We start from the raw sequence: 27,503 nt of genomic DNA, 5'->3' as shown, positions 1-27,503 counted from the left end.
AGTTAACAGCTGTTTTAGTCTCAATTGAACTGCATTACTCTTAAGCCCCATCCACACTAGTACGTATCTGAGTCATTTTCATTACAGATGCAGTGTTTGTCCACACTAATCCAAATGAACACACCTCCAGAGACGGAACAATCTGGTGCCACCAGCTCCCACGAATTCATCTGAGTACAGATCTGATCCGGCACAGTGTGGGCGCCTGAAAACACTGATACGCTGATGTAGGTCTATGTGCCACGAAGTAATTCACCGCCAAAACGCTTAGAGGCTAGAATATATGTCCATTCAAATATACGGTCTATGTGTATGACCTGCAGACGTATAATCTCTGAAAAGTTTCACGTGAGTTTCATCTCCAACGTGATAGAAGCACAGAACAGACTCACCATCAGCAGAACACCCCTGTGTCACAGAAAGAACACATATAATCCACTGAGTCGTGTCCTTTAGTCCGACATAAGATGACTGCATCAGCGCACAATAGCGAGCTGTTTTTCGAGATCTTAGCTAATGCAAATTAGCCATGCAGGTTTAAGTTTCATTGTTGTAAAACGTAAACAAATATGCTCAAAGCTGTGTGGATAGAGAAGGCTTGCAGACACAGAAAAGATGTGTCTGGACCCATCAATCATTTTCCATAGAGTGATATAGTGATTTGTTTCAGTGTAAACGTAGCCTTACTCTTACTCCAGAATAGACTTTAGTTGTTGTGTTTAGTTTTGAATATTTTTGTTTTACCGTTCGCAAAGTTGAGATTATCGATAGTCATATCTGATGGTGCACCAAGGAGTGTAGCAGTTTTATTGAGGCTAGAACAGTGGCTGAAATTACCAATATGATTCTAGTGAAAGTGTATGGAGTTTAAAAACACAGTGGAGCATTTTCTGTAGTACCAATTAATGACATCACAAAGAGGAACAGAGTGTTTTCAGCCTGAGAAAAGAACACAGCCTAAATATGCATGTGTGATATGTGTTTAACAAAACACCACTCCAGGTATGTTTTTGATGAGGAAACATTAGAACATTGATTTTTTAAAAAGTGTAATACGAACCTTTAAATAGTCAAATCTGACCCTTGATTAATAGCTTGCACTGAGATCAGTTATAGATTCCTGGTATAGAAGCCTATCCTCCTATCAACTCCCCTATTGTTTTGTTTTCATTGTGATTTTCTCCAAACATGATGCTTTCAACTCAACATGTATGGAATCCTAATCACACAGAGGAAATAGAGCAGGAAATTGTCCGGTGTAGAAGAATACATCAAAAATCCTGCACAACAGAGCCAGACCTTAGCATTTTATCTCCACACACGCTCCTCTTTCAATATCCACCTACGTCAGTGTAAAATGAGGGCCAAAGTCATGTTTTCTTTGCAGCACGTTTGATCATTTCTTTTTCAAAATTGTGTTTGTAATATGTTTCTTTCATGTTACTTTGAAAAGACATTTAGGGAGGTAGGGCCTTCTGCATGAGCCGCAGTGCACCAATTACAGAAAATGACAAAATCACAGGGTTAAAGCAGCAGTCAAATGTCAAAACAGAACACTATAATACTATAACTGACTTCCTCTAATACAGTGCTATGAAAAATTATTTGCACCCTAACCGATATCTTTTACTTTTTCAACTTTACTTTATGGCAATCTTAGCCATTTCAGATCAAGCAAACTTAAATATTAGACAAAGATAACTCACAAGTAAACACAAAATGCAATTTCCAACCAAAAAGTTTAACTTTTGTTTCATCAGTCTACAGAATATTTTCCCAAAAACTATGGGGATCATCAAGATGTTTTTTTAGGCAAAACTGAGAGGAGCCTTTATGTTGTTTTTTTTGTCAGCAGTGGCCTTGGAATTCTGCCATGCCATTTGTGCCTATTCTCTTTCTTATGGTTGAGTCATGAACTAACTCAACTTTACTGAGGCAAGTGAGGCCTGCAGCTGTTTAGATGTTGTTCTGAGTTCCTTTGTGACTTCTTGGATCAGCTGTCTCTGTGCTCTTGGGGTAATTTTTGTAAGCCGGCCACTCCTGCAAGGTTCGGTTCACCACTGTACCATGTTTTCTCCATTTGTGGATAATGGCTCTCACAGTGGTTCACTGGAGTCCCAAAGATTTACAAATGGCTTTGTAACCTTTTCCGGCCTGAGATATGTCAGTTACTTTGCTTCTTATCTGCTCCTGAATTACTTTGGATCACGGCATGATGTCTTGGGTTCAATATGGCCTATACTTCACCTTGTCAGACAGGTTCTATTTAAGTGAGCTCTTGATTTGAAAGGTCTGGCAGCATCAGGCTTGGGTGTGGCTTGGAAACTGAACTCAGCTTTCCACAATAATATGATTAATCACAGTTGCTTCATCATTTAACAAAGGGGGCAATTACTTTTTCACACAGGATCTATATGATCCTGTGTTTGGATAGTATTTTACTCTTAACAAGTTACTTATATTTATATTATATTATATTATATTATATATTATATTTACTTTGGTTATCCTTGTTTAATATTAAATTTGTTGGATAATCTGAAACAGTTAAGTGTGACACATGCAAAAACTTTAAGAAATCAGAAAGGGGGTATATACTTTTTCACAGCACTGTACATCCGTTACCTCCAGTTACATAAGGTTTGTGTTATAAGAGAATATGAGTCCATTGTGCACACTGTAGTTTGCAAGTTAGTGAGGGAGAGTAAGTATGCCAAGGGTACATGCTGGGGCTGGGCAATCAAATTTTAAGATTACAGATTCAGCCATCTGTAATGGTCTGTTATCAGCTTGGGTGTTTTAAATTGAAAGATCTATAGCCAGTCCTCAGTAAAACTTGGAGGAAGAAATGTGACTATTCAATGTGTGAAAGCCACAGTATGTAACTTTAGCCAAAAAATAGATAAAAATGTTATTGCACTGAAAACTAAATCTGGCTCAAACCAGACTGATGTGTGTCATTCTGAATTGAGTTCTACACATTAGCAATATGGGATGGCTCTTCCTGAAAATGATCGGAAAGCATGGAACATCATGACTGGTCAAAGTGGAACAAGACATAAAAATCTAAACCTCAAACCTCTTCCCTGTCCACAAATGCACAAAGCTCTTACCCTCTACACATTTTCACAAAATAAAATAGTCCGTATTGGCTAAAATAGGCTGAAGTATGTCTGATGGCATCACCATGTTTTTTTTGGTTGTTTTTTTTTTTTCATTTTGGCTTCTGCACAAACATCAATGCTGCTCTGAGATTGGTCAATGTTGGGCCAAGATGGATTCTCGAAACTGTGACTCACAAATATCCCCAAACTCTTTCTTACTTTGCAAGGTTACCGAAAACATGCCGCCTCCAAAATGTTTCATACTGTATCTTTAAATGGCAATGATCATTTATGTTCAGATAATTAGCATAGAAAAATGTAAAAAATATATAAAAAATCTGCGTAGCAAAAGAAGAGAAAATGAAATTTCTAATTTCCCATTATACTATTGGAAAAATCATTATTGACTTAGTTAAATTGGTCGCAAACAATGGTTCTGACGTTCAAGCAGTGCAGAGCAGTTCATTTTTCATACTTATTCTCCACAGGGCTTGGAGGAACATTCTGTTGTTTTAAACACTATTCTGGTCGACAGTCTGTCAAAAATCAACAAAATACTTCCTTCAAAACATCAAATTTAAGTTTGGGAGTTTGCTGTCTCAACACATACTTAGCATTAGAAACTGACAGCCGGTGGTCTGTGTGATGTGAACTTGGAAAGCAGCGTTGGACTTCAAAGCTTCTTCTGAACTAAACTTAACCACGGCAAAAATAAGCAGCAATGAGGGTAAACAGTTTGCATTTCATCAGTCAGCATCAAACAGAAGTGGCCCACACCTGCTGCGCTCCTCTGATCCACACTAAAGACGTTTGACTCCTGTCTGGAGCCGGGTTCAACAGTGGACCACTTCTGAGAGACGCTGAATGTGAATGAGAGGAAAGGAGGAGTCCACTGGGATGAGTGGAGTGAGGAGAGAAGGAGCCGATCTATTCTGCAATAATTACTATCTGCAATTAAGGTTGTAATTCAGCATATGCATTTATAAATGATTGTATCCATAAAGAAATGTGTCCTCTGCATTAGACTCATCCTTCAGTGACGCTGGGGCAACCTGTCAGAAGAGGCTTGCAGTTACAGGCGAGAATTTGGAGCTGAATATAGGAATTTATTTATGGACAAAATAGCAAAATAAAAACACCAGGATCATGTAGAGCGGGTTAATTCAAACATTTTAGAATTAAACAGACAAGCCTGACAGCAGAAGTTATGGAGAGAAGGGTGATGTTTTTCCAGTAGAAAATGAAATGGAGCCAGAGTCAATGGAGCCAGAAGTACCCCCTTGCTCACTATCTAATTGGAATGTACTGGCTAATGCATTCGCTATGTCAGTTTAAACAGGCATACTTTTTTTTTTTTTTTTTTTTTCACTATAGTAGAAAAAATGAACTTGAATGAACAAAATGAACTCTAAATTAGGCCACACTGAAGAACTGTTCAAGTACATCTCTTAAAAACCACTGCTCTAAGCTCATTTTAAACCTCTCTTTCTCCTCATTTTTACAGTGTAGCACACAGCACCAGCCCCTCACTCATCATCGGACAGTGAAGCAGCACCCTAGGGTGACGGTGAATCTGCTGCTGCTCAGGGCACCTCTCAGTAGACAACCTACTCGCTCCATAACTCACATATAAAAACTATATCAACCTCCACACACACACACACACAAACACACACAGACACACACAAAAACACACACAAGCACCTGTCTTCTGTCTTTGTTTTCAAGGTAACCCATTTTACCATAAACCCAAGGCTGCAGGTGCGGTCCTTATATAGGAAACTAGGCTCTAGAGGAATTTTCTTCTACCGTATGGAATATTGAGATGGAAATGATGGCATAAGTGGCACGGATGATTTACACAGAAGTACTGAGGACCTTCCAGAAGCCTTGGAGCTAAGAGATACAGTGTCATTTGTCAACAATGAGGTGTTGTGGCAGCCTCTTTTCCACTTCTAACCTGCCCGATAGCACAAACAGTCAATCATATATTGTACTACTGATACATTTTGCACTGGGAGAAATCTTGGATGCAACTTTCTCCATTCACTTCAGCTTATAAGAAATATGTTTTTTTTTTTTTTTTCAGATATTTTCACATGTAATTTAGCATTGTTGAGTACTAGCTTTTTGATACTACTACTACTACTACCACTACTACTACTACTACCACTACTACTACTACCACCACTACTACCACCACTACCACTACTACTACCACTACTACTACTACTACTACTACTACTACTACTACTACTACTACTACTACCACAACTACTACTACTACTACCACTACTACTACTGCTACTACTACCACCAACACTACCACCACTACTACTACTACCACTACTACCACTACTACTACTACTACTACTAATAGTAATAAAAATAGAAAAGTAACAACAAAAAGAACAACGACAACAACAAAAAGAAGTAGAACAACAACAACAAAAGAAGAAGAAGAACAACAACAACAAGAAAAAGAAGAACAAGAAGAAGAAGAAGAAGAGTATTCTCCCATCCAAGTACTAAATAGATCAGATGAAATAAGGCATTTACAAGGTACCTTAATTACACTGTCAAGGGTAACAAAGAAACAGTGTAATTTAATAAAGGCAAAGTGCAAAAGCTAAACTATAAATAAAATGTAATGTTCATGTTCTTATGTCTAGATAATAGTCATGAAAAATCACGCATCTAATTTATTTTCTATTGTTTATATGGTTTCAGTAAGTACAGTATGAGGCTTCTCAGTATCAAGAAAACATCACACAAATTAACTCCTAATTTACTGTCTGTCTTATATAATGGAAACGCCACTGTTTGTGTGGTGGGTGAAGGAAATTGACAGAAAATAAGATTGCAGAGACTATCCGGAGTGTACAGTGTAGTGTCAAATTTGTGTCTAAAAATGCCATGCCAGTGCAGCCAGTGAACTGTAGCCTTTTCAGTGGGAAATGGGCAGAATAAATAGTAAATAGGCGGATGGCTCCTCACTGAGTCATAACAGAGGCCGGGGAGAGAGAGAAGGAGAGCAGGGGAAAAGGGAACTGAGGGAGGGGAAGAAAAATGGGAGAGAGGGAGTGAGAGAGGGAGATGAATGGAGAGGAGAGTAGTGCAGGGTATAATTAAGAAGTTGCCGATAAGATACATACCTCGATACATAGGCCACGATACGATACATATCTTGATATGATTCGGTACGATATATTTCAAAGCAATTCAATACGGTTCAATAAAATGGCTGTGATACTAAAAGTCTTTCTTAAACCTCTTATTGTGCAAAGTTAATATGAAAAACATAAATTTTAATCATCAAAACTGTGAAAATATCAAATGTGTCGCATAAACGAGTTTCCTTCCACTAAACAAACAACAAAACTGTAGCACGAAATACAGTCCCTGACAAAAGTCCTGTCGCTTATCCATTTTGTAGAAACAAAAGCTTATAACCTGACTTTAAATTAATCGATTGGTTTTAGAAATGTCTCATATGAAAGCTAAAACCCTCCCAAATTATGCTCAATATACTAAAATAAATTTGCTTCACTGAAGAAAGATTGATCATTTAATGAACACAGAAAGGTCAGATTTTGGCAAGACAAAAGTCTTGTCACCTTGTCATACGATGCACCCAATCCTAGATTACAGCCTCACCTGTGATCAGTTGCTGATCAATCAATTAGTGGGTGTGTATAAAAAGAACCCCAGCACACCAGACCTTCACATCAACTGCAACTTGACCTCTGACAACAAGCCTAAGATCCACCCTGAGACCAAAGTGTTAATTATCAAGAGGCTGAAGACCAGATCCACTGCTGAGGTGGTGACACCTTCAATGTGTCTCAGCGTCAAGTACAAAGAATAAGAAAAAGATCTGAAATGACTGGAGATGTTTTTGACAAGCCCAGGTCCTGCAGACCCCGCAAGACAACTGCTCGGGAGGACCATTTGTTGATTCGAAAATCCACGGCCAGCCCCTTTTCCACTGCAGCAGACTCCACCAGGCCTGGTCACCTCAAGTCCCTGTGTCAACCAGAACAGTTTGTAGAATTCTGTCTCAAAATGGCCTCCATGGTCGAATCAGTGCACAAAAAACAGCACTAAACAAAAGGCAATTAAAAAACCATGTGGCATTTGCCAAGGTCCACAGCCTGCTAAAAGGATGGACACTGGAAAAGTGGCAGAAGGTGGATTTCTCAGATGAATCCTCGGTTGAATTACATCACAGCCGCCACAAATATTGCAGGAGACCTACTGGAGCCTACATGGATCCAAGATTCACCCAGAAAACAGTTAAGTTTGGTGGCAGAAAAATCCTGGTCTGGGGTTCCATCCAGTATGGGGGTGTGTGAGACATTTGCAGGGTGGAAGGCAAATATCAATAACCTAAAATATCAAGAAGTATTAGCTCCTCTTACATTCCCAACCATAAAAGGGGTCAAATTTTGCAGCAGGATGGTGCTCCATCACATACTTCTATCTCTACATCAAAGTTTCTCAAGGTGAAGAAGATCAAGGTGCTCCAGGACTGGCCAGCCCAGTCACCAGACATGGACATCATTGAGCATGTCTGGGGTAGAATGAAAGAGGAAGCATGGAAGGCAAAACCAAAGAATCTTGAGGAACTCCGGGAGTGTAAAAACTTGTAAAACTGCTTTCTTTGCTATTCCTGATGACTTCATCAACAAATTGTATGAATCATTGTCAAACCGCATGGATGCGTCCTTCAAGCTCATGGAAGTCAGACAAGATATTAAATATGGATCTCACAGCACCACTACTTCATTCACTGACGTTATGCAACATATTTTTGTATTTGAAGTAAATTATTTGTTCAATTTTCTGTAGGCGACAAAACTTTTGTCTTGCCAAAATCTGACCTTTCTGTGTTCATTAAATGATCAATCTTTTTTCAGTGAAGCAAATTTATTTTAGTTTATTGAGCATAATTTGGGAGGGTTTTAGCTTTCATATGAGACATTTCTAAAACCAATCGATTAATTTAAAGTCAGGTTATAAGCTTTTGTTTCTATAAAATGGATAAGTGACAAGACTTTTGTCAGGGACTGTACAAAATAATTTAGTAAAATATACCAAAAAATACTCTTGCCAATATATCAATACAGGAGCCCATGATATCGATACTGTATCATCACATTAAACAACAGGATATATTGATATTTCAATATTTTTGCATAAGTCTAGAGGAGAGTGGGGGTGATTACTAAGGTGGGAGGAGAGGGTGACAGAGATAAGGAAAGTGAAAGAAAGAGGAGGAGGGACACAGCAAGACAGATGCAAGGAGAAAAGAGAGTGAAAGAGAGAGAGGAGAAAAAGAGTGAGAGAGAATGAGGAGGGGTAGACACACAGTAGAGAGAGAGACAGACAGACAGGCAGACAGACAAGCAGACAGAAACAGAGAGGAAAAAGAAAAAGAGGGACATAGACGCATAGACAGAGATGGCGAGACAGACAAAGAGCCTCACAGAGTCCCTGAAATCTGAGTCTGTGTGATTAAATCAGGCCTGGACTAAATGTGTACAGAATGGAGCTAATCTTTTGCCAGCAGCACTTTGATGCAGATTTGATGGGGCAGATCTAAAGAGGACATTTGAGGTAAATCGTGAGGGAGATGGGGCGAAAAACAGGAACACTGGAGAAATTACAGATTATTGTCAGATAATAAAAAGTGAATGGGGCAGTATAATTTTAAGTGGCACTTTAAGACACATTTCAGCCTTATGGTCAATGACTTCCCTCAGGAAACCCCAAGAACATGAATAAAACCTGAACTACTAACAGGAATGACACAACTACTATTGATACTTTTCAGTGACATTACACTGGGGGTGTTCTATATGTATATCTATTGGCAGAATGTTTAGGAGTTACCATGGTGACACAATACACACATTAGCAAACACTGTTGTCTGAAAACTCGATGAAAAAAACACAAAATGGATTTAAAGGACATTTTCAGGAGCCTGTGATCAATACAAGCGTAAATGGTGGCTAATGACTGTGGCTTTTGACTGTGATTTTATGTGTGAACACAAATCATCTCTCCTATAGTTCCAGCTACATCAGTTCTTTATGATCAGATCGTGTTAAGCACAAATTAAAGTCTAAGAAAGCCTCAGACAGGGTAGTGCCTACAGTTAGCATCACACCCCCAGGAAATGTTGAGGAAATCAGCTGCAATGTATTAAAAAAAAAAAAAAAAAAGCAGAAGAAGAAAAAAGAAAAGAAGAACACATTAAATCCATGTACCGTATTTTCCGGACTATAAGTTGCTCTGGTGTGTAAGTCACACCAGCCAAAAATGCGCAATGAAGAAGAAAAAAAATATATATAAGACACCCAGACTATAAGTCGCACTTTTTGGGGAAATGTATTTTATAAAATCAGAGACCAAGAACTGACATTTCATCTTGAAAGGCAAATTATAGTAATAACAACAGAACAGAGAACAACAGGCTGAATAGGCGTTAATGTGTTAACGTAACATATGAACAGTTATTCAGATAATTACAGCATAAACAACATAACATAAGTTTACGAAACTCACGATCTCACTCCAAATCACTAAATCCACTGAATTCTTCATCCTCAGTGTCACTTCTGTGCAATCTCTGGAGATAAACCATAGATCCATGATGTAAACGGTGCACTGCTTCCTCTTCTGTGTAGCTGTCGTCAGACTCAGCATCAGTTCAAGTTAGAATCATTCCAGCCTTTCTGAATCCTGACAGGATGGTTTCAATCGTCACTGAAGTTCAGGCTTTGTTGATTCATCCAGTTACTTCCAGGAAAGTCACATGGCGCACCTGTCTGGTTGCCTTGGAGCTGTGTTCTCTCCATCCCTGCATTCCGCCGGTCCCTCACAAGTTTCTCGCTCATTCCAAACTTTCTCTCTGCTGCTTGATTACCATTTTCGGTTGCATATTTCACTATTTGCAGCAGAACAGCAGTTTTTCTACAGGAGGCATGCGCAGTAGAATGCAAAGTGACAGTGGTACAGGAGTAATAGATACTTACAAACATGCCTAGAGCACCCTCTTGTGGCTGTCAGTCTGAAAATTTGAATATATAAGTCGCACCAGAGTATAAGTCGCAGTACCACCCAAAGCATAAAAAAGCGCGACTTATAGTCCGAAAATACAGTATGGAAGGTGAATTTGATGAATCTGGACCATCACTTAGAACTGTGAACATGCTATAATATTCACAGTGTGGTACCTGTTTTCTTTTGTGGTCATGTTTTCCTGCCTGGACAACAGACTTTTTGTTGTCCTGCCAAGTTTACACCAGTCAAACCAGCAGCAGACTTTTCTCTGTACAGAACACAATGAGGGAGTCAGAAGGTTATCTCCATCCTCCAAACACACAAACTCATTCAAACTGGCAATGTCGGCGGAGTGCCTTGCCAAAGGACATAACAGAGCCAAAGCCATCAAAAGTTATAAATCAGTAAAGGTAGTGCTGGTACTTAAATTCCTTAACTTAGTCAGAATCATAGTATCTCTTATAGTGTACTTAAATACACCTTTGACAATTAACTATAATTTTAGAGAAGTTTATAACCAAAAGGTGTGATGAAAATTTTATCACAAATATGGAGCTGTTAAAAGAGCAGTTCTCTGTACAGAACAGAACTTCAACGTGCGCTAAATATTTTTCCACTGTGAAATTAATATTGATCTCAAATATGAAGCTGTTCCCTTAGTATTAAAAAGAGGTTTGACATTTTGGTATTGCAACAACGCATTAGTTTTCATCTAGGTAACTTCCACTTCCTTTTTTGTTTTATAAAGGTATAGGAGGGTCTGCCACAATTCAAAATAATATTGTTTTTCTTGTAATGTTCCACTGTGGGGCATTAAACCTCTGACATTTCTCAAAAATACCTTGAAAAGCTGTGTCATCTCTACACAGATCTGACCTGTAACTTGGCCAATGGGCGCCTGTGTTCTCATGAAAACAGATATGTTTACTGTCATACTGTGGAACTTGTTCAGATAAAGCAATAACATCAACCATGGAGACAAGAAGGTGGCAGACGCAACAGAACAGATGCGTTTCCAGTTACTTTAAGTGTTTGAAACATTAGTACAACAACTTGGGCCATTAGAAATACATTACACACATTAATCACTGACATATTCAGTGACACAGCAAGAAAAAACAAACAAAAACGGTTAAAGAGGGGGCATTTTACTTTTATGGAGTATTAACTAATGGCAGAAAATACAATATTTTTCGGACTATAAGTCGCACTTTTTTCATGGTTTGGGTGGTCCTGTGACTTATACTCCGGTGCGACTTATATATAAAATTTTTTCACACTGACAGCCGCAAGAAGGTTCTATAGGCTTGTGTGTCAATATCTGCTACTCCTGTTACTTGTGTACCTCTGTCACTTCATCCTCTACTATGCATGTCTCCTGCTGGAACCCCTTCTATCCTGCTGCAAGTAGTGAAATATGCAGTCGAAACTGGTAATCAAGCAGCAGAAAGAAAGTTTGGAGTGAGCAAGAAACTTGTGAGGAACTGGCGAAAGGTGGGGATGGAGAACACAGCTTCATGGTAATCGGGAGGGTGCTCCATGCAACTTTCCTGGAAGTGATTGGATGCATCAACAAAGTCTGGACTTCAGTGCCAACCGAAACCATCCTGTCGGGATTCAGAAAAGCTGGAATAATTCTAACTGAAACTGATGCTGTGTCTGACGACAGCTACACTGAAGAAGAAGTGGTGCTCTGTTTATATGGAGTAAGAAAGCTGTCAAAAATATTTGTGCGCATAAAATAGAAATCCGTGCGTATTTGGCTGTAGTTGCGCATAAAATAAATATTTGTAAACTCTCAAATGAGTCCAGTCGTACATAAAATATACTGTGTGTATTTTATCCATCAGAATATGAATTGAAAAATTACGACGTCATGAATTACAATCACGAAATGAAAATTTACGATTACGCTTTCATCAGTACGAATACGAATTCACAGAGGGAACTTTACTGTCAAAAATACGTCATCACTTCATAGACATTATCCATCGAGCAGAAGAAACATCGATCAAGATCAAGACTGTGCATGCTCAAGTTTGTAGCAGAGGGTAAAAACAGAGTAATAGCACAAGAAGCTACAACAGCGACCAACAAGTGGGTTAATTAAAATCTATTGTAAAAAGGTCTTGAATTCGGGAACCGAACGCTGCTGTATAATATTGTGTAGAAACACCTCCTTTGAACGGGAAATTGCACCTATATGTTAGATAACATAGTGGTAGCCAGTTGGCTAACATCCGACGTAACGTTATCCCAGGGATCATTAGCAAATATCAGGTTCTCTGTAGGTTTAGATTAAAACATTCACGACTCCAGCCACAGCGAGCATCAGTCAGTCTTAACCTTCATCTCAGCTGCATTTCAGACAATGGGTTATACATGAGTTATAATGGGTTATAATGAGCAAATCCATCCACGTTACGGTGACGTTATACTTACCGGTAAATACTGTAAACATACCAAGGTGTTGCCTGTAAACACGAACATTAATTGATGCTGGAAGCTGCATTAACCTGTAATGTGTAACATTTCATTAGCTGTGACGTCTGTAACCAGGACAGTTTGGTAGTGTTTGGTGTAAACTGGGACATTTCAGCGTCCCGAGGAACTTTAGGTGGCATTTCATGCGAGAAATGAAACACCTCCTTTGAACGGGAAATTGCACCTATATGTTAGATAACATAGTGGTAGCCAGTTGGCTAACATCCGACGTAACGTTATCCCAGGGCTAATTAGCAAATATCAGGTTCTCTGTATGCTTAGATTAAAACATTCACGACTACAGCCACAGCGAGCATCAGCCAGTCTTCATCTCAGCTGCATTTCTCGCATGAAATGCCACCAAAAGTTTTTCAAGACGCTGAAATGTCCCAGTTTACACCAAACACTACCAAACTGTCCTGGTTACAGACGTCACAGCTAATGAAATGTTACACATTACAGTTTAATACAGCTTCCAGCATCAATTAATGTTCGTGTTTACAGGCAACACCTTGGTATGTTTACAGTATTTACCGGTAAGTTTAACGTCACCGTGACGTGGATGGATTTGCTCATTATAACCCATTATAACTCATGAAAAAAACATTGTCTGAAATGCAGCTGAGATGAAGACTGGCTGATGCTCGCTGTGGCTGGAGTCGTGAATGTTTTAATCTAAACCTACAGAGAACCTGATATTTACTAATTAGTCCTGGGAGAACATTACGTCTGATGTTGCCAACTGGCTACCACTATGTTATCTAACATATAGGTGCAATTTCCCGTTCAAAGGAGGTGTTTCTACACAATATTATACAGCAGCGTTCGGTTCCCGAATTCAAGACATTTTTACAATAGATTTTAATTAACCCACTTGTTGGTCGCTGTTGTAGCTTCTTGTGCTATTACTCTGTTTTTACTCCTCTGCTACAAAACTTGAGCATGCGCAGTCTTGATCTTGATCGATGTTTCTTCTGCTCGATGGATAATGTCTGTGAAGTGATGACGTATTTTTGACAGTAAAGTTCCCTCTGTGAATTCGTATTCGTACTGATGAAAGCGTAATCGTAAATTTTCATTTCGTGATTGTAATTCATGACGTCGTAATTTTTCAATTCGTATTCTGATGGATAAAATACACACAATATATTTTATGTACGACTGGACTCATTTGAGAGTTTACAAATATTTATTTTATGCGCAACTACAGCCAAATATGCACGGATTTCCCAAATACACACGGATTTCTATTTTATGCGCACAAATATTTTTGACAGCTTTCTTACTACATATGTTTACCTCGCGGTCGCGGAGTTACTCAGACAGAGGATGAAGAATTCAATGGATTTAGTGATTTAGCTTGAGATGGAGAGTTTCGTAAACGTGTTCTGTTGTTTATGCTATAGTTATCTGAAGAACTGTTCATATGTTACGTTAAACAGTCTGTTGTTCTCTGTTCTATTGTTATTACTAGAACTTGCCTTTCAAGATGAAATGTCGGTTCCTGGTCTATGATTTTATAAAATCAATTCCCCCCAAAAAGTGCGACTTATAGTCCAGAGTGACTTATATATGTTTTTCTTCTTCATTACGCATTTTTTGGGCAGTGCGACTTATACTCCAGAGCGACCTATAGTCCAAAAAATACGGTATTTAGATCACCATGTTACCTTTTATTGTTTTGAAAATGCTATATTCACCCAAAACTCACTTCCTACGCTAAGTCACTCCCCCTATCACAGCACAGCCAGAGTGCATCTTGCTAATGAAACTACTGCACATCACAACAGGTTTGTCAAGTTGCTGTGTACAGTTTTGAATCTTTTTTTTTTTGTATATTTATAGAGAATTGTTGTGTGGGAGCATGGATGACGTAGGCTTGTGGGCTGAGCACTGGACAGTAGCTCACAGCTAACCATAAGGAGAGTTCAGATAGGGCCCGGGAGAAGATCACTAAATTATTCAAGCATGCATGGTGACATCTAAAACCATATGGCATGTTTTTGATAAGGGAACATTATAAAAACATTTTAATTCAAAATAATATTGTTTTTCTTGTAATGTTCCACTGTGGGGCATTAAACCTCTGACATTTCTCAAAAATACCTTGAAAAGCTGTGTCATCTCTACACAGATCTGACCTGTAACTTGGCCAATGGGCGCCTGTGTTCTCATGAAAACAGATATGTTTACTGTCATACTGTGGAACTTGTTCAGATAAAGCAATAACATCAACCATGGAGACAAGAAGGTGGCAGACGCAACAGAACAGACGCGTTTCCAGTTACTTTAAGTGTTTGAAACGTTAGTACAACAACTTGGGCCATTAGAAATACATTACACACATTAATCACTGACATATTCAGTGACACAGCAAGAAAAAACAAACAAAAACGGTTAAAGAGGGGGCATTTTACTTTTATGGAGTATTAACTAATGGCAGAAAATACAATATTTTTCGGACTATAAGTCGCACTTTTTTCATGGTTTGGGTGGTCCTGTGACTTATACTTCGGTGCGACTTATATATAAAATTTTTCACACTGACAGCCGCAAGAAGGTTCTATAGGCTTGTGTGTCAATATCTGCTACTCCTGTTACTTGTGTACCTCTGTCACTTCATCCTCTACTATGCATGTCTCCTGCTGGAACCCCTTCTATCCTGCTGCAAGTAGTGAAATATGCAGTCGAAACTGGTAATCAAGCAGCAGAAAGAAAGTTTGGAGTGAGCAAGAAACTTGTGAGGAACTGGCGAAAGGTGGGGATGGAGAACACAGCTTCATGGTAATCGGGAGGGTGCTCCATGCAACTTTCCTGGAAGTGATTGGATGCATCAACAAAGTCTGGACTTCAGTGCCAACCGAAACCATCCTGTCGGGATTCAGAAAAGCTGGAATAATTCTAACTGAAACTGATGCTGTGTCTGACGACAGCTACACTGAAGAAGAAGTGGTGCTCTGTTTACCTCGCGGTCGCGGAGTTACTCAGACAGAGGATGAAGAATTCAATGGATTTAGTGATTTAGCTTGAGATGGAGAGTTTCGTAAACGTGTTCTGTTGTTTATGCTATAGTTATCTGAAGAACTGTTCATATGTTACGTTAAACAGTCTGTTGTTCTCTGTTCTATTGTTATTACTAGAACTTGCCTTTCAAGATGAAATGTCGGTTCCTGGTCTATGATTTTATAAAATCAATTCCCCCCAAAAAGTGCGACTTATAGTCCAGAGTGACTTATATATGTTTTTTTCTTCTTCATTACGCATTTTTTGGGCAGTGCGACTTATACTCCAGAGCGACCTATAGTCCAAAAAATACGGTATTTAGATCACCATGTTACCTTTTATTGTTTTGAAAATGCTATATTCACCCAAAACTCACTTCCCACGCTAAGTCACTCCCCCTATCACAGCACAGCCAGAGTGCATCTTGCTAATGAAACTACTGCACATCACAACAGGTTTGTCAAGTTGCTGTGTACAGTTTTGAATCTTTTTTTTTTTGTATATTTATAGAGAATTGTTGTGTGGGAGCATGGATGACGTAGGCTTGTGGGCTGAGCACTGGACAGTAGCTCACAGCTAACCATAAGGAGAGTTCAGATAGGGCCCGGGAGAAGATCACTAAATTATTCAAGCATGCATGGTGACATCTAAAACCATATGGCATGTTTTTGATAAGGGAACATTATAAAAACATTTTAATTCAAAATAATATTGTTTTTCTTGTAATGTTCCACTGTGGGGCATTAAACCTCTGACATTTCTCAAAAATACCTTGAAAAGCTGTGTCATCTCTACACAGATCTGACCTGTAACTTGGCCAATGGGCGCCTGTGTTCTCATGAAAACAGATATGTTTACTGTCATACTGTGGAACTTGTTCAGATAAAGCAATAACATCAACCATGGAGACAAGAAGGTGGCAGACGCAACAGAACAGACGCGTTTCCAGTTACTTTAAGTGTTTGAAACGTTAGTACAACAACTTGGGCCATTAGAAATACATTACACACATTAATCACTGACATATTCAGTGACACAGCAAGAAAAAACAAACAAAAACGGTTAAAGAGGGGGCATTTTACTTTTATGGAGTATTAACTAATGGCAGAAAATACAATATTTTTCGGACTATAAGTCGCACTTTTTTCATGGTTTGGGTGGTCCTGTGACTTATACTTCGGTGCGACTTATATATAAAATTTTTCACACTGACAGCCGCAAGAAGGTTCTATAGGCTTGTGTGTCAATATCTGCTACTCCTGTTACTTGTGTACCTCTGTCACTTCATCCTCTACTATGCATGTCTCCTGCTGGAACCCCTTCTATCCTGCTGCAAGTAGTGAAATATGCAGTCGAAACTGGTAATCAAGCAGCAGAAAGAAAGTTTGGAGTGAGCAAGAAACTTGTGAGGAACTGGCGAAAGGTGGGGATGGAGAACACAGCTTCATGGTAATCGGGAGGGTGCTCCATGCAACTTTCCTGGAAGTGATTGGATGCATCAACAAAGTCTGGACTTCAGTGCCAACCGAAACCATCCTGTCGGGATTCAGAAAAGCTGGAATAATTCTAACTGAAACTGATGCTGTGTCTGACGACAGCTACACTGAAGAAGAAGTGGTGCTCTGTTTACCTCGCGGTCGCGGAGTTACTCAGACAGAGGATGAAGAATTCAATGGATTTAGTGATTTAGCTTGAGATGGAGAGTTTCGTAAACGTGTTCTGTTGTTTATGCTATAGTTATCTGAAGAACTGTTCATATGTTACGTTAAACAGTCTGTTGTTCTCTGTTCTATTGTTATTACTAGAACTTGCCTTTCAAGATGAAATGTCGGTTCCTGGTCTATGATTTTATAAAATCAATTCCCCCCAAAAAGTGCGACTTATAGTCCAGAGTGACTTATATATGTTTTTTTCTTCTTCATTACGCATTTTTTGGGCAGTGCGACTTATACTCCAGAGCGACCTATAGTCCAAAAAATACGGTATTTAGATCACCATGTTACCTTTTATTGTTTTGAAAATGCTATATTCACCCAAAACTCACTTCCTACGCTAAGTCACTCCCCCTATCACAGCACAGCCAGAGTGCATCTTGCTAATGAAACTACTGCACATCACAACAGGTTTGTCAAGTTGCTGTGTACAGTTTTGAATCTTTTTTTTTTTTTTTTTTTTTTTTGTATATTTATAGAGAATTGCTGTGTGGGAGCATGGATGATGTAGGCTTGTGGGCTGAGCACTGGACAGTAGCTCACAGCTAACCATAAAGAGAGTTCAGATAGGGCCCAGGAGAAGATCACTAAATTATTCAAGCATGCATGGTGACATCTAAAACCATATGGCATGTTTTTGGTAAGGGAACATTATAAAAACATTTTGATTTTGCATAACACTCCCTCTTGAAAGGTGCATTATGTAACTTTTCGGTTAGTGTTTCGTCACCTTCTTGTTTCTATGGATGTCACTGCTCTGCCTTGACTGTTCCACAACATGACATTAAACGGGTCTACCTTTTCTTCAATTATAGGTGGTTTTATTGCTTAAAAAGACTTGCTTTCCCCCAGATCTGACCAGTAAGTTGACCCAGTTTGGTCTCCATGATGACAGAAAGGTTTAATGCCATCCTGTGAAACACCAGACAAAGCAATAACATCTCCATGAAGAAAGGCAGATGGCGGCTCCTCCACCAGAAAAGATACACAATGCACCATTTGAGTTTCACCTGCTCTCTCCAAACACACTGCAATATAATAACACAACAGCTGCCCTATGATCTGTTTTGCTCTATAGGAAAAGCCTTATTCTAAAGCCCACACTTTATTCACGCTTAGAACCAATTTACACTGTTCAGTTCACACAACACCTAAGTCTCGATTGTGAGAAAGACCCAGAAACCCTGTGGCTTTACTTCTAATTTCCTTTGAGGCTCCTACAAGACTGCACAAGCCCACCATGCTTTTCTTCTTCTAATATTATCCACAAGTCATGACAAGTCATTTAACTCAAACCTGTTTCTTTAGCTCGATTCTACAGAAAAAACACTACCTGTACCACACTGCAATAACTAAAATCTATCCAAGTTAATATTACTTGGATTAAGAAAGTTTTATCGTGATCTGAGTAAATTTCACTTGACAAGTAAAATTATCTACTAATGGAACAAGACTTTTTGTAGTTACAGGCGCACTATGTAACGTTTCTGAGAGAGGGCCCGCTAGTTCCTTGTTTCCATGGAGATGTTATTGCTCTGCCTACAGTGTTCCAAAGTTTGGCATTAAATTAATTAATATCCAACAAGACTAGTAGGTAATGCCATCAGGATAATTTACAGGTGAGATCTAAGAAGAGGTGATCCCACTCACGGTCAGAACACTGTTGTTAAAGGTATTTTTGAGCAATAAAAACATCCATAATTAAATCAATGCAACTAATAGAAGTTTAATTCCATATTGTGAAACATTAGAGGCAAAGCAATAGCATCTCCATGGTGGCGGACCCCCAACTTGAAAACCTTTAAAACCTTTAAAATGAAATCAAATGAAAGTACATCTTGCTACATCTAAGATAAGAAAATCAACAACTCTTGATGAAAATGTTGCTTGAATTAACAAACGCAATCAGTGATAGCAACCTGGTCCCCCATGAGGCATCGGTGGGGGCAGTTCATCACCACAGAAGCAGTTTATGAGGAGCCCAGCCCATATTACATGATCGTTATATCCACAATGCAGTGTGTGTAGCTGTACAGGCCCATGAACATTTGTGTGATATTGGCTGATATGAGAATGTCTGTGTTTACTAGCGTGTAACGAAAATGTAATTTTTCATAAGTTCCATATATGTTAGTTGTGTGACTGTAGATCAGTGTGTTGTGTATCACCAGAAAAAAAAGAAATGGAAATTATTTTCGTTCCAATTAGAATTTTAAGGACATACACTGAAAGAGAAAGGAACTGTTATAATTAGTGATTATCTTGAAAACTATTCATATTTTACTATACAAATGCACAGAATTATAAATAGATAATATTTTTTCTGATATTTTGAGACCACTCCTGTTGCTCCAGCTCGATCCTTCGCAGAGTTATGACCAAAAATGCATATTTGACCTTGGTTACCTTGACCTTCAAGTAACCTTGTCCGGTTTCAACCAGTAACATCCAGTGTACCCCGGTTATGTGTGTGCCAACTTGTGTGATGATTGGATGAATATTTTAGCCCGCAGATGGTTCAGAGCTTGTCGAAATTGCCTATCCTTTATAATGGCGTGACCTTTCAATTGACCTGTGTGACCTCAAATGACCTCGAATCATCACCAAACCTTTTTTTTTGTGGCATCGGGCATGGGGGCTTGACCCACGTACCAAATCTGATGACAATCGGTCCATAAATGGCAAAATTATCACGGGTGGACAGACACACAGGGTGAATACAAAACCTGGTCAACCCTTTGAGGACCAGGTAATAAAAACACACTTATTGCATTGGAAGATAAGTTACTTTAAAGGTGCTATATTACTCGAAATTTAAATTCAACTTAAATTAAAAGTTTCATTCACATATGTTTGAGCCTTTATTATTAGTCTGTTTACATGTCAAAAGCTCAAAATGCTCTGCTCCAACTTATGATGTCATGAAGTCATAGCCACTTTTTACCTTTTATTCAGTAGAGATTCCAGTGCAGAAATCATCTAAGTGATTCCAAGTGAACATGTATGGAGTTTAAAAACACAGTGGAGCACATCTTGTATTACCATATGACATCACAAGGTGGAACAGAGTGTTTTCTGGTCGAGAGTAGAACTACATATGCAGAGTTTATGTGTTAAAAATGTGAAAACATGAAGCAAAACACAACTCCAGGTATGTTTTTGATGAGGAAACAGCATTACAACATAGATAAGAAAATAGCACAATATAGGCCTTTTAACATACCTCGATGTTCCTTTTTGCAGTGCGTATACTTTTTTCATGGTACGTGATGGACATAATAACTCAGGTTTAAGCTATAGGGAGTCTTGCAGCTGTGAATGGGAGTACGAACTATGACCCAAAAGTCAAAGCAAGCATAGAAAAGGTTTTTGTACTATTAGCCGAGAGAAATCGACATCATGAAGTATTTTTAGCGTCTGGAGACATGTAGTGGAGTTCAAAAGCCCGCCTTACACTGTCACACAAGTCAATATCTTATTCTGTTTTGGTGAAATGATAGAAACGGTTGGATGCACAGGGTTTTAGGGGTTATTCACTGCACCGTCTTGTCTGTTTGAATAGTGGGTACCTCTGACTTTCTACCTTTCATTTAGTTTTGAGAAGAAAGACTGAAACTAAAAATGTCCAGAAACTAAAGGGCTCATATTATGATATTTTCTGATCTACGTTGTTATGTTTCCACGTCACAAACATACCTGAAGTTTTGTTTCATGAGGTAACAACATTCTAACATGGCTCATAGCTCACAGGAGTCAACTTTGCATAATATAGGACGCTGTACCTGATCTTTACTGTTTAGAAAATTGAAAAACAGAGCTAGTTCATTTTACAACAGTTCACAGTAAGTTTTACAAAGTTACTTCTCACTGATGCGTTCTGAGCATCATAATTATTCACAGTGATGGTTTTATAAGCTCTTTTCACAACTTAACAACACAGACTTGCTGTTTATCTGACAGTAAAATGCTGTATAATTAGATGCAGACAGTACACAGACTTATGTTGGCCTCAAGAGCTCCTTATGCAATCTATTTGTACTGAGGCAAGACAAATTCTGCTTAAATGGGCCTTTAACTAATAATTACTCCGGCTATTACAAACCCAATTCAATACAAAATGGACACAGCATGTAATTATACATCGATTTACTTAAGGCATATCAAGCTTTTTTCTTAGTTATAAATTATACCTCACTTAAATCAATATTTTTACATTTTGCTCATTGTAAACTGCAATACTGATCTAAAATGGCTTTAAAATGGAAATGGTTTCACTGACTTCCTGTTCAAAACTGCAGAACTGAGAGGCGCTTTTAATATTTCATGCGTGTTTTTATATTTTTTAATCGCTAAGCAGCATCTTTGAACTCTTCATGTATGACCTAGAGAGTCAAAATGTTTTGGAAAAAAAGGTAAAAAACATTGACTGTGTAAGAAGTGAGCCTGTCTCCACTCAAATGAAGCTCACGAGGCTAGAATAGGAATTTACAGGCAAAATAGCAAAATAAAAACACCAGGATCATGTAGAGCGGGTTAATACGAACATTATAAGGTCAAAATAACAAGGCTCACTGCAGCAGTTTCAGAGAGAAGGGTGATAGTTTTTCAATGTAAAGTCATTTGGAGAGAGAATCAGTGGAGCCGGAAGCGCCATGAACACCTCCTATTTGGTATAGCTATGTCCATTTATATACAGTCGATCGTAAAACCTGAAATTTTTGTAGCTCTAAAGCCTCAAAAGCACTCAAATAACCTCAAATGCACTTACAAAAAAAATAAAACAATAACTGTCAGTAAATTAACAATGAGTAAAATCATTTCCACGTGGTCAGTAGTTCATGGAAGTCTATTTTACATTATATCATTACATACATCAGTACAATATATAGAGATTATTGAATTTGATGGGAGAAAATGTGTAAAAATGTTATAAAGTTATACATAAAAATGAAGAAATGGATTATAAATAACTTCCTTATAATTTACTTCAAGCCTTACAACAGAGATAGGGCTCAGGGTTCAGTACTGAAAACCATGTCTTCAACTTGTGATCATGAATGCATAAAGAGCACATGAGACTCCTGGGGCAGATCTGTAGAGACTTCTCTAACTCATCTTGTTGTCAACTTAACTTCCAAGCAACAAAAAGTTCCTTGATGTCTTTTTGGCTATATTTCCAGAATATTATTTATATTATATATTTATATTGCCTATTCTAAAGTTATTATTATCACTATCAAATGGTGAATACTTTGAGCACCTAGTTCTCCTTACTTGATTCATTTGAAATTTACTTGAATATTTTAAAGGGCTACAAACTTTTTTTTGGTTTACTCAGCATACAACATTTTTTTTCTGTCCAATTTAGAAAGTTTGATTTAACAAGGTTGCTTACATATGCTTTTCTTACAATTGTGAAAACAGAACTAGTTCATTTTGAACAGTTTGCAGTGGTCCAGAGTTATTCTTCACTTTCATTATGTACTGCCAGCACCCTAATTATTCACAATGAGCTTATAAGTGTTTTCTAGCACTATCAGAGACAAGAACAGAGTTTTGCAGTCACTGTAAAGGCCAACTCTCACCGGGACGCTTTGACACGGGGCAAAATTGCCGCCTCCATTATTCTATGAGCCAACACACACCGGGCTCAACCTGCTCAATCCAGCGCATTTCCTCCCCTCTCACAGCCTCACTCTGTGAGACTTATTTTATAAGTAATCTGCAGATAATTGTGTTTTGTTTCATTCACACAGTTTTGAGTAATCCTGTTATTAGTCTGTTTACATCTACAAAGCTCAAAATGCTCTGTTCCACCCTATGATAACTTGAAAACTACCTCTTCTTGACAACAGCTATGTTTTATCTATTGTTAGGGAGAGACTGGTAATCCAGGGCTGAAATGATCACAGTTTTTCTAGTGAAGGTGTGTGGAGTTTAAAAACACAGTGGAGCACTTCCTGTATTACCATATGACATCACAAGGTGGAGTGTTTTCTGTTTGAGAAAAGAGCTCAGTCGATGCAAAGTTTTTGTATTAAACATGTCTGAATTAAACAAAAACAAAAACTCCAGATATGTTTTTGATGAGGAAACAGTATTAACAGCGTTAGTGTTGGGCCCTTTAAAGGATTTCCTTTCATTTCCTCATTTTCTCAACAAACAAACCCATTGCAATGTTTTTTTTTCTTTTCAGTACCGGAACAACATTTTGAAACTGTGGTGAGGAGCACACGGAAACCAGACTGACCTTTTCTCTCGAAGCTCTCTTTGCGCAGGAAGCAGACCATAGCCAGGAACTTGGTGACCTCCTTCAGATACATCACTGTGGTGTTGTTTAGGTGGATAATCGCCATGGACTCTTTATCATACGGCAAACCAGCTTCACTGTCCATCCAACTGTAGAAGAAAAAAATGCTAAAGCAAATATATAAATCATAACTTCAATGTAATTTTATATCAAACACAAAGAACCCCCAGGAATGTCAATGTGTGTAATGAAAAATGCACAAAAGGCAAAGTATAAGGTTCATTTGTGAGGCTCTTTCATCACAGGGAGTAGAATAATTTACATCGTACAGAGTTGTCTTCTGTGTCCGCAATAACAAGGATACCAACTTAAGTATACACAAAGAAATGAAAATCAGAACACAGCACTTTTTGGTAAACTTTTTATTTTTATTATTTTTTTGGAGTGATTTGGTTTTTGTTTTTGCTCTCCACTAGCATTTTCATAATTGGCAACCGCTCCATCTTTTCAAAGTGCAATCAGGGATATTGTTGACTCACCGTTTTCTAATTTTACCTGGGAAATAAAGTCCTTGGAAACACTTTACTTTTGGTGCAACAAAATTGGTTTCAAAAAGTTACTTGATTAGACAAGAGGAAATCTACATAACGTTACACTCGAAATATTCATGTAATTTTGAAATGTAAATTAATTTCAATATTTGCATAAGAGAATCGATACCTGAATGAATACTGAGTCCGAATTAATATATGGGCACTACTTTATATGCTTTGGTTGAGAAAAAAATATTGTAAAAGGACACATATGGTACTTTTCTGGTGCAGGGTCCACTACCTATTTGTCTCCGTGGAGATGTTGTTATTTTGCCTGAAATGTTCCACGGTATGACATTAAACATATATATTTATAATTTATTCATTACAGCTGTTTCTTTTGATCAAAAATACAATAATTCCTGCTGTGAATAGGGGCGACTCTCCACAGATCTGAATTGTAATGGGGCGTAGTGCAGAGTCCTGCACGGGTCCATTTTTGGAGACCAACAGCGCCCGCACCCGCGCAGTACAGCACCGCACCTGCCCATTAACCCCTTATTTTATCAAAGCTAAACCCGCACCCGCCCGGACCCTTAACATTCCGCCTGTTACTTGCCCGTGATAAATCACACACAGATTACAAGCTTTCTAACTGAAGCATCCATCAGAATACGAATTGAAACATTATGACTTCAAGAATTACAATCACGAAATGAAATGGTTACGCTTTCTTCAGTACAAATACAAATTCACAGACACAACATGACTGTCATCACTTCACAGGCATTATTTACTGAGCAGAAGAAACATTGATTGAGATGCCAGACTTTGAAGCCACACACGCCAGGGACTGAACCAGGACTATCCCAGGACTAATTTAGGACTAACCCAGGACAGATTCCAGGACTAAACCATGACGGAACTAGGACTAAAACAAGACTAAACCAGGACTAAACCAGGACTAAACCAGAACTGAATCAGGACTCACTGTCGGGACAGACCCGGAGGTGCGCCAGAGTGGTCCGTCGAGAGACTGTGAGCGTAAAGACTGGCGCAGAGCTCGGAGGAAAGTGCAACCGTTGCCTGATTGTGCTTTGCGGACGCCCTGCTGCCTTGGGCTTCTCTCTCTCTCATAAGGCCAAGATCAGTCCTGGTGTAGTCCTGGTGTAGTCCTGATTTAGTCCTGACTTGCCCGTGTGTAATCACTACCGGCCCGCATATCTGCCCATTTCAGCAACAATTTTGCCCGTACCCGCGGGTACCTGACCCGGTGCAGGACTCTGGCGTAGCGCTGTAACTGGCACGTCTCCCCTGTTATGTTATATGTTTAATCTATACTGTGGAACATGTTCTGTAGTGCTGCTTTAAATCACACTGGGAAGTTTTAAAGCACTTGGTTTGAATTTTCACAGGACTGTTGCGTCAGAAAAAAAAAAAAACAAAACAAAAAAAAAACAGTTTAAGGACAAATATGCAAAATTTACTTATTTCTGAGCTTTTATTTGTGTTATAATTCTCATCAGAAAAATACCTAGAGTTGTGTTTTGCTTAAATTACACTGGGCAGTTATAAAGAACTTGGTTTGAATGTTCCAGGATTGTTGCGTCACAGGAGAAAGCGCTACATGATTTTAAGTCCATTAATCAACACCAGATTCATTTTAAGCCTTTCTACTGTCAAATCATGTTCATTACAACCGCATGGTTACAGCAACATGTTGGGACATGTTCCTTAATTAGATAACTTATTTTTTCTTTTCCCCATGATAATTCTCTTTGCTGCAGATGGAGCCTTACACCAGATTCCAGTATTGGGAGCTGCCAAGCTGAAAAATAATCACACTTTATAATTATATATATATTATTTTAACTAAACCATTATTTTAAGTTCTAAAACATGAGATGCCAAAGCAAACATATTCAAGAGCATGTTTAAAGGCGCACTGTGTAACTTTTCTGCTGGAGGGTCCGTCAAATGCTTTTCTCCATGGAGATGTTATTGCCTTGTCTGGAATGTTACACAGTATGACATTAAACCTTTCAATCTTTATGGAGACCAAACCAGACCAAGTTACAGGTCAGATCTGTGGAGAGGCGACCCCGCTCACAGTCAGAATACTTGTTTTTCTACGTATTTGAGCTATTAAATCACCTGTAATTGAGTAAATCTAAGGTAGAACTGTTTAATGTCATACTGAGGAATATTCCAGGCAGAGCAATGATATATCCATAAAAACAAGCAGGTGATGGATTCCCAACCAAAAAATTACAAAGTACACCTTTAAAGACCACTAACAATACATATAATGCATAATATATATCATTTTAAAATGATGAACTATTTGAAAAGACTAATTTGTTTTATTTTTACCTTAGCCATCAAGGTTATATGTTAGTACCTCACTAGCTGACTACTTGTATTCATCTCAAAGAACAGATGGACAGAAATAACTATTATTTGCACACAGCTCACTTAACAAGGGCAAATAAGCAAATCAAGTCTACTAATAATGACATGTTTCTGTTCCCACGGCGACGCTGGCAACAACCCTAACACGCACCGGAAGTTTCAGAGCAAGCATCTCACGGCAACAGATGCAGGATTATATGTAATTAATAAAATGAAAAAAATGGTGCAAATGTTTTTAATCCCTGTTTTTTTTTTTGCCCATGGGCTCAGACAGAATGACATACGCTAGCTAAAAATAAACACAGTGTTCCAACTAGAGGATGAAGAAGTTATGTGAGCGGCGCGTTCATTAGAATAGTCCAGGGTTATTTCTAACTTATGTTATGTTATGCATTGTGAGCATCCTATTGTTTGTGATTATGTCATATTCCCAGATGGGGGCAAGAGACAGCATTTCCTGTTGATTGCATCGTACTTTGCCATGAAATATTTAAAAGGTTACTTCATAAATACTGAACCTGATCATTTTTGTTAGTGACTAGACCCAAGCACGCACTGTTTTACAACACAAATCTGCATTTCAACAATAGTCATTTTATCTGCCCCACATCTGTATTAAACATTACTGGACTATAGAATTTGTGATGTCAACAATTCACCTCAATGACTTTATAAGCGCTTTTCACAACTGTCAGAGACCAGAGTGGAGCTTTGCCATCACAGTAATGGTACAACAACTAGCATGCTAACCACACAGCTGACGGGGAAAGCGGGGAAAGAAGTTTGGGAACAGGTCCTTTAAAGGGTGCATTGTGTAACTCTTCTGGTGGAGCGTCTGTCAAATGCTTTTCTCTTTGGAGATATTATTGCTTTGTCTGTTGTTTCAAAGTATGGGATTAAACCTTTTCTAGCTTGATAGAGATCAAACCAGACCAA

General features: G+C 38.5%; 1 protein-coding gene across 1 annotated transcript in view; it reads right to left on the bottom strand.

The window, feature by feature from the left end:
• rragd (ras-related GTP binding D) overlaps positions 1-27,503 on the bottom strand; it is a 102,370-nt gene that overhangs the window by 32,311 nt on the left and 42,556 nt on the right. Inside the window, exon 6 of the mRNA XM_020919052.2 lies at positions 23,623-23,771. Coding sequence (XP_020774711.1) covers positions 23,623-23,771 — 149 coding nt within the window. The remainder of the gene's footprint in view (positions 1-23,622; positions 23,772-27,503) is intronic.

The sequence above is a fragment of the Boleophthalmus pectinirostris genome, unplaced genomic scaffold (assembly GCF_026225935.1).
Source record: "Boleophthalmus pectinirostris isolate CB_2022bp ecotype Guang Dong unplaced genomic scaffold, ASM2622593v1 HiC_scaffold_10, whole genome shotgun sequence".
Lineage (NCBI taxonomy): Eukaryota > Metazoa > Chordata > Actinopteri > Gobiiformes > Gobiidae > Boleophthalmus > Boleophthalmus pectinirostris.
The sequence above is the reverse complement of the archived record's forward strand: the minus strand, read 5'-3'. Positions and strand labels throughout refer to the sequence as shown.